The sequence below is a fragment of the Astatotilapia calliptera genome, chromosome 10 (genome assembly GCF_964374335.1).
Source record: "Astatotilapia calliptera chromosome 10, fAstCal68.1, whole genome shotgun sequence".
NCBI classification, from domain to species: Eukaryota; Metazoa; Chordata; class Actinopteri; order Cichliformes; family Cichlidae; genus Astatotilapia; species Astatotilapia calliptera.
In genome coordinates, this window is record NC_137431.1 from 1,030,505 (window position 1) to 1,039,738 (window position 9,234).

The window sequence follows — 9,234 nt, forward strand, 5'->3', positions numbered from 1 at the left end:
TTCCACACATTTCATATACAAGGGTCAGTACTATTACACATTAACTCAGTGGACCGACACATCAAATTCACCAGGGAGGATATGAAAAGTGGCAGGTTAGCCTTCTTAGACTGTGAGATTTCCATCAGTAATGGGGGACATCTAAAAGCTGATGTGTACCGTAAACCTGACACAGCGGCCAGGGAGGCAGAAGAACATCAAGAAGGCCCTGAGTAAATGTGGTTATCCCAGCTGGACTTTTGTCAAAGCTGGGAAGGCTCCTAAAGAAAGCTCCAGCAGATCCAGGAGAGAAGGACAACCGCTGCCCACCTGCAGTGATCCCGTACGTGTCAGGAGTATCGGAGCAGCTGAGACGCATTTTTTCTAAACACCGGGTCTCTGTGGCTTTTAAATCCCAAAACACGCTGCGCCAAAAACTGGTCCACCCCAAGGATCGGGTCCCCCGACACAAACAGAGTAACATAGTGTACGCTGTTAAGTGCAGGAGGACTGGCAGGATTTATACATCGGGGAAACCAAACAACCTCTGGCTAAGAGGACGGCACAACACAGAAGATATACCTCATCAGGCCAGGACTCTGCAGTCTGTTTACACCTACAGGCCAGTGGACACTGTTTCAATGATGAGGATGTAACATCCTGGACAGGGAGGAACGCTGGTTTGAGGGCGGAGTCAAGAAGGCCATTTACGTGAAAAGGGAAAGACCATCTCTGAATGGAGGAGGGGCCTAAGGGTACATCTGTCACCATCTTACATGCTGTGATTGCAGCCAATCAACTCTCTGTGAATGGGACTCATGGCTATTGATCAGTGGTCATAATTTACATATTAATGATCAATCACAGTGATCGATCACATGCATTCAGTGGTGCTAGTTTCAGTCTTTGTGCAATGTCCTGTTTGTAAGGTTGGAAACCTGCAGTCAGCTGAGACTGAAGACGTCACCTGATGATGATGAAACGTTTCTCCCACTGAAAACGTCCAGATGAACAGAATCAACCTTTTGGGATTTACTTACCTGGATGATTGAGCATGTATGAAGACACTTAATATCTTGTGGCAAAGTTGTATAAGATAATAAAAGGGACTGACAGTGATGCATGGTGTTTATGGCATACAATAGATCTTTTTTTCCATTACATACTGGATCTGGCTGCATGGTGTGCTCCCTCCTGGTACAAGAGCAGAGAGAAGCGCAGCACTGATGTTTGAACAATCTGTGTTTCAGTTCAAAGGTGGTGTATGGGGTGGAGGCTTGTTCCACATCAGAAGGCAGATGCATAGATAGTTGTTTATGCATGGAGGAAAGCTTATGTGGACAATTCTGAAAACATGAAGCTCGAGCAGTTTAGAGCTCATGACCCTAAACAGAACCTGTGAGCAGAGGTCTGCTGGGTTCATTCAAATAGAATTCTCGTTGATTTTGTGACTCTCTGAACACAAATTGTACCATTTAACACAATTTGTCCACTTAGAAACACTGGCCTTCAATATCCAACACATTAAGTACAAATTAATCTCTCTCAAGTTACACTTTTTCAAACTCAATTAGAAGAACACTTCATTTGTGTGTCAGCGTATAAAAGAGATCTCAAATGTCTTAGTCAGATGTTAGGCAAGAAGATGGAGCACCGAGAAAACAGAAAAACTTTAAGCGACAGCCTAACACGCAGACAGTTTATACTATTTCTTCGGTTCCGCGTTGTATTGCAGTAAAAACTAAATACCTCTTTCGTTACCCTTTTGTGTCTGTGCACTAACGTTCTTTGTAATCTAAAAACTCCCACTAGGGCTTATAAACTCTCCACCAGTTGGTCTTAGAATTGAAGAAGCTTCTCGGATGAGAGGTGAAACGTCTTCAAGGAAAACTTAAAGAAGTCCAGACGCTTTTCTTTCCAAGATCTTTAGACTACCATGACCTGGATGACTGAGAACCTACAAAGACAAAGACTCTACTATGTAGAGTTTCTCACTGTACTTAACATTAATGTAGGTGAAATTACTGAGTTTTATGAAATACTACTAAATGACATACGCTGCTCTTAAAAGTATTTATCCCTTTCCTGATTTCTTATTTTTTCCATATTTGTCACACCTACATGGTTTAGATCCTCAAAGTTTAATATTAGACAAAGATGACCCCAGAAAATGCAGAAATTCCACATTTGTTGGAAGACTGAGTTTAAATATAACCTATCAAAGTGAAGTAAGTTAAAAGATCTCAAGAACAGATGAGTAACAAAGTAATAGGAACCAATCAGTCTGGAAACAGTTACAAGGCCATTGCTAAGACGTTAGGACTCCAGTGATTTACTTTGACAGCCATTATCCACAAACGGGGAAATCTTGGAGCAGTGGTGAACCTTCCCAGGAGTGGCTGACGTGTCAAAATTACTCCAAGAGGGCATTAGCGACTCATCCTCGCTTGCCTAAGCTCATTAATCAACAATAAGAAAGAGACTGGGCAAAAATGGCCTGCATGGCAGAGTTCGACAAAACCACTGCTCAACAAAACAAGTATGATGGCTTGTCTCATTTTTATTGATGATCCTCAACATTTCTGGGAAAGTATTCTGTGGACTCACAAAACAAAATTCAAAATAAAAAGATCACACAACAGTCAAACACGGTGGTGGTACTGTGGCAGCTTTGGACTGCTTTACCGCTTAGAGCTCAGACAACTTTCTATTACTGATGGATCCATGAATTTTGCTCTTTACTAGAAAATCCCGAAGGGGAATGTTGGCCATCGGTTTGTGGTCTGACACTCCAGAGCACTTGGGTTATGCAGCAGGTCAATGATCTAAAACAGACCAGTAAATCCAGCTCTGAATGCTATATTGATGCAAATAAAAGTTATGCATTCAACTCTTTCCTGTTTGTTTTAAGAGTTTTCTATTTGCATTTGTATTCATTTATTTTGCACTTATAAAATGTACATTATTCTCTTAAGAGAAGAGATTCATTGTACAAGATGCATCTGCTACTACTACTATTCAGTTTCTGGGCAGGTAATAAGAATACACAAAATCACATGATCAAGGAACAAATGATGTTAGCAGGACATCACCTCAAAGGTTCTGGTTGTATCTTCTGAGCAAAAAAGAATAAAGCAATATTAAATGTAAGTTGCACATCCAGGTTACAAATTAAGTTCTCAGAGCTTATTATTGATAATAATAATTATATTTAATAAGGTTTCTTCAATGATGAAATTACCTTGGTTTCTCAGTGATTTGATTGGTTTTCATTTTGTAACACTTGGTTGAGACCAGCAGGAGATGAAATAGTTAATCTGATCAAATTAATAGTAAATAAACTTCCACTGTTTCTCTCAAGTGAGTAATGAAAGTGTTGAAAGTGGGAACCGATAAGAATGTAGTGATTCCAATTCCATAATCAGTATCACTTATAAATTCTATTCCTTATCAATTCTCTTATCCTAATTGGGTTATCACTGGCACCACCATTGCTAAGCAGCATATCAAAGACATTCATGCAAATGAGCTGCAATACTGCGCCGTGAAATGTTTGTACGTGTTGGAGGTCAGTCGCCCCTTTGTTGTGATCAGTGTTGGGGTTCAGAAAAATGTATTACACATATTATACAGAATACTAATGTTCATGTTATGTTAAGTAACACTCATGTTACTTAATTTGTTACTAGTTGCATTATTTTCACGTTTCTCCATAAAAGGAACTGAAACACACAATAATCTCATAATTCCTATTTAAAAATAAAAACCTCAGCCTACAGTCCCAGACACCAACACACGTCTATCATAATGAGGACGTAAATATGATGTTTCTCTTAGTATTTAGCAACAAGAACCAAAGATGAAAACCAGCAATCGCTACACTGATTTGACTTTAGAAACATGAACAGATGAAAATGGAGGTTTCAGCCTGACTGCTCATCACTGCTTTTGTTACCTGTTGAATTTCAGGATCTGGCTGCCGGGCCCTGGACTCACTGAGCTTTCACATGGCTGCTTATTACCATGCTGTCTGTGCAAAGAGCCAAAGTTGTGTTAGCAGTATAATGCAGTGTTTCCTGTCCTGGACGCAGTTAGCACTTTAACATTGCACTCTTGTCCTTTTGTGCAATAAAAATAAAAGTAATGTCCATATCCACACTGTAGATTGCTCCATTTTTTCCTCCTCCAGCAGAATCGATGGGCAAGCAGACTAACAATTCCAAGGAATTCAACTACTGGGAACCAGTTCTCTACAAGAACTGGTTCTTGAGTCCCATCCCTAGTTGAAAGGTAACTATATTGTGTATGCTACTAGTGTTTTTCACATGCTTCAATGTGGAATCTAAAATGATACCTACACATTGAACACAGCAACACTGTTTACCTCGTGATCATTTACAAGTGTAGGAGAAATCAGTATAAAGTATATTGTTACAGTCATTAATATACACATTTAATAACAGAGGGACACCAGGATCCATCGTTGTGCCACAGACACCTTGTGATAACTTATTTTCTAAATATGATTTTATCCCGTTTAAAACACTTGTAGAAAACAGAGTGTAAAAGCATTTCTGTATTTACTGTGTGAAACGCAGAAACACTGCACCTCGTTTATACAGGTTAGCCTTCATAGCCCCTGCAAACACGCCCAGCTCTAAACTGGGATAAAACACAGCATCATTTAACAGATGTGTTTTCAGCTGCTGCTAAATGACTTTTTTCCAATAATTTGGAGACAACAGGTCATCTTCAAACTGGTCTGTAATGGGCTACTTTGTCTTTATCACCACCTTTATATGGAGAGTAACAACTGCACTGTTGAGAGCAAAGGGAAATATGGATACATGATTTTAGAGGACAAGAATCAAGCCAACCAGTGTTATCAAGTTATTCGAAAAAAGTAATTAGTTACTAATTACTTCTCCAAAAAAGTAATCCTGTTACTAGGCTGATTACTTATTTTCAAAAGTAATTAGTTACTTTTTAAAAACATGATATACAACCTGAGTAGGTAATGAAGCAACCGGCCTTTCAGCCCAATTCTATTTTTTCTGCATAATCCATCATATACAATGTAACCACATGGAAAAGCCTCTGTTTAAAACTTGTTTTATTCGTTTTAATGCAACTGTCTTTGACTTGAAGAAATTCTTTAACATTTAAACCTGTTTCCTGCATATTCCAGCAAATAAAATAACAATGTTTTGTGTTTACACTCTTTCAACTAGATGCAAGTAAAACTCAGCAAAAAATAAATAGAATCAAAGACTCAGCAGCTCTTAAATCTATTGCCACCTGTTTAGCAGGAGTGGGGTGGGTGGAGGTTTGCCCACAGCGGTCATGTCAGTGGGGGGATCCGGGGCTTTCTCTGTGAGCGTCACGTTCCCGTGGCAGCGTGCTCGCTGCTCGCTCAGATTTGAAGTTTAATCTTTCGCTGTAGAAAGAAGTTTTCTTCCCACAGAGTGAACAGCGGACGCTGATGTTTTTGTCACTTTTACAGAATCAAACTCTAAAGTAATGTGATTACTTCCACGCTTTAAACGCTGCACAGTCGTACCCTCTCCATCGCTCCATATTATCCATGTTGACACTCACACAAACAAAATCACAGTTTAGTAACGCAGTTTACGGGAAAGTAACAGTAATCTAATTACTTTTTGCAATAGTAATCCCTTACAATACTCGCTACTCGAAAAAGAGTAATCAGATTACAGTAACACGTTACTTGTAACACATTACTGCCCATCTCTGCCCCCAACTGACTTTGAATTTCTTAGTGATGTAATCGTTTGACCAGTGGTTTAAAATTAAACTTTCTCATTTGTGCCTACAGACAGTAAATCTGTGTCAAACACCAGGACACAAAGATTCACCCAGATGTCCACACAACTCTACAACAGACTCAATTAAATAATTATTTACAACAATGTGCAAATAGAAGACTATCATTTACGTTTGCACCATTACGTTTTACTCCATCTCTCTGTAATCTCTCTGTAACTTGCCAGAGACGATCGCCGTTCACTTGTTTAATGATTGAGGAAAAACTTGGCTCTAACCTGGATGTAACTTTGTTTCTAAAGCCTTTGGACATTACTGGTTAGTTGCCTGACCTGCAGGGTCTGTGGATAGCTCCCCAGTGGGAAGTAAAAGAGGCTTTATAAAGAGTTATCTCTGGATAGCTGCAGCATGCAGCACTCTGCAATCCTCCAACCACGGTCCCTCACTATGAACTTACAGTTGTGAGTTCATGGTGTTCATTCTCCCTTCTGGCTAAAGATGGGACCAGAACAGAGCCTTGTGCATGTGTGAAATATTTTAAGAAAACTGAGACTTATTAAAGAGGACCGCGTATATCCACAGTTTTATAAAACTGATGAAAATAAGCATCTGTGTCATTTATATTTGTCACTAACAAGCAACATTACAATACAGCGAAGCTGGGAAACCTTGAGTTCTGTTACTGTCATGATGATGCTGATGTTACTGTGACACTGGGCACGTAACTAAACACTGTGGCAGCCCAACCTCCCCACACCCTCCTCACAATGGCAGTGACGTAATTCACCTGTACACCCTGGAAACTGCTCCGTAAATACAAAAACCCTCAAGTAGTGAAAAGTGATCCACAGAGGACACAGCCCACCACACACAGGACCCAAACAATCTACAGCCAAAGTCGCAGCCCACCACCTTCTTCTTTATATTGTTTATTGGCGTTTGGCAAACAGCAAAATGGCGCATTACTGCCACCAACTGGTGTGGAGTGTGGACTGAAATGTCAGAAGAAAAAAAATAGTTTGCCTTAAAAATATGGCCTGATAACTTTGACTTCTCGAGTTCTTCTGAACTAAGGTCCAGTTTCATATCACCAAACTTTCCAATCAATATATTTCTGACGATGTATTAAAACGTTCCATTGCTTCCTCTCTACTGCAGTAACACTGTGCTGTGCGGTATTTGTCTTATTAAAAGCAACGTGTCCAGTCTGAGTCGAGGGACTACCTCATACCAGGCAGGTGGTTTTGATCTCACGGTCAGTCCCTGCACACTACTGACAAATGTAGTGTAGATAAGATGCACTTCGATGTGGTATCAACAGAGTCTCATGAATTACACGTGTCACATAACTGCACTCTGAAAATGGATGGATAGACATGTAATAATAACTCACCTTTTTTCCTGATAGGCATGGCGACTTGGTGTAAACCTGACTCTCAGTAAGGCTCCACTTCTGTCTTCAGTGCATGATCACAGAGTTCTCTCAAAGTGGCACAAAAACAGAAACGTTTGGTAAACTTCAACAGAGACAACTCAAACCAGCTGTTTTTGATTTTTATTCCAGGGACAATGGGGAGCCTTTCAGGAGGTATCCAAGCAAAATAAGGAAAGGACTAACTCCACTGATGATCCAGCCATGTGACTGTAGGTGTCTCTGTCCCCTTTACAATTCATCAGAAATCCACAATAAACTCAGAAGAGGTCCCCCTGCAGCAACCTCTCATTCATATCTATTTAGTGCGTGCAGTCAATCAGTGGGCCTTGATGTGAGATGCAACAACAGTTGTGATTCTGCAGTTCAAAACATTATATGTACGAAGAGGCTTAGCACTTCTGTCTGGATGTACTTAATTAAGAGAAACATCCTTTGGCTGAAGAGTTAGCAGGCCACAGAAGTGCTTTGTCATGCTAGGTCGCTGGTGGTCCACACAACCTGGTACAGACAAAATAACACAGCAGGGCAAACAGGCAGACACCAAACCAAGATGCCCGGACAATCGGGCGGATGTGTACAAAAACGCTGGTTCGGTGTCTGCTGGTCCGGGGGAGCCTGGAGGTCTGGGGGCTGGCCTGGGTTAACATAGTCTGCTCACTCGGCCGCTGTGGTGTGACAGTCCTCCACAGATCCACGGACAGGAGAACTGCTCCACATCCTTCATCCTGAGGTTTCCTCTACAGCCTGCCAGCAAGAACAGGATAAAGGGTGAAGAACACTTCAAATATGCAGCTGGAGAAGCGATGCAGCAGTTCTCCTGCGCTCCTCAGCTAATACCCAGTGGTCACCTCAGAGTTTTATGCCCGGAGGTTTCGACTTATGGTGGGATGCGTGTCTGTGTCCCCCGCTCCCTCCTCGCATTACTGCCATACACAAACGCAAACATGCGCGGTGCCCGTTACTTACCTAGCATTCACCTTATATCGCAGCCAGCGGCGATGCCAAATGAAATGCCGCTTCAACGGTGCGACGACACCTGCCTGCCGACGACGGCGCTAAACGGCTTCCAGGTGGATCCGCGTTCATTTCCTGCAAAACGGTGACCGAAGAAACACAGTGCTGTGTTCTCCCTGTGCTACAGCCCTTTATTTCATCCCACCTGACAGTATCTTACAGTTTTACGTGCCAGAAACAAGCCCACTATACTACGTAAACGAACTTCCGCTTGTACTTTTCAAAATAATGCCTTCTCTAAGCGTACATTTTAACTCGACATGTATACTTATTTCAAACACAGCAGTCGCTCTGGCGTAATGACTGTTAGTGATTCAGTCCTCTGTGCAGAAGCGGCCGCTGTGAGTGACATTAAAGTGTCTGAATTAGCAGTCAGTGTAGTAAAACATATTTGAAAGAACACGAACAAAACCACTGAATGTGTGTAATATATATATATATATACATACATACACTGTACATCGCTCAAGGATCATACTTCTATGTGTGTGTGTATTTTCAAACAAGAAGAAAAAAAGAGCAGTATTGTGCTTTTACTTTGAAGGAAACTCGACTGAGCTTGACGCAGCTGTGGAACTTTACCTTAGCAACGCAGAGGCTGGTCGCTGGTTAGCTGCCCCCGGTTTGATTGAACTGATGCGACAACCAATCATAGAACGGGATTTATTGTATCAGGCGGGACTGACCAGTGAGAATGCTTTAAACCAGTGCAGAGCAGAGCCCTTCAGTTGAAATTGCTGCATTAAATGTACTGTAGGAAATCTGAAACATCCAAAGTAGTGATTCTAAAATGGACCAGCTAAAAGAAGTACTTGAACAAGAACAAGGTGGTTGTAGTCTGTATTTAGTCTTAACATTGTATTACTGTACTTGGAGGAATGTTGCAAATAGTCTGGTTTGGGCAGATTTATTGTTCTAATTCAACAGTGAAATCTGATGGTCATGAAAGATGGTGTTACAACTAGAGAGAAACTGCAATGTGAACAGAATCTAAAAGAATAGACTTAAAACCAGGTGCCACT

At 41.2% G+C, this 9,234-nt stretch overlaps 1 protein-coding gene across 10 annotated transcripts in view; it reads right to left on the reverse strand.

The window, feature by feature from the left end:
• The window catches only part of LOC113030572 (disks large homolog 2-like), a 176,826-nt gene extending 168,407 nt beyond the window's left edge, over positions 1-8,419 (reverse strand). For 9 of the 10 annotated variants that reach the window (XM_026182134.2, XM_026182132.2, XM_026182129.2 and 6 more), the window contains exons 1-2: positions 8,165-8,419; positions 7,157-7,942 (exon numbers count right to left, since the gene is read on the reverse strand). In XM_026182134.2, the coding sequence (XP_026037919.1) occupies positions 7,157-7,175 (19 nt within the window). In that variant the 5' untranslated portion in view covers positions 7,176-7,942; positions 8,165-8,419. The remainder of the gene's footprint in view (positions 1-7,156; positions 7,943-8,164) is intronic. The other variant, XM_026182128.2, reaches the window with a different exon arrangement.
• Positions 8,420-9,234: the final 815 nt, after the last annotated feature.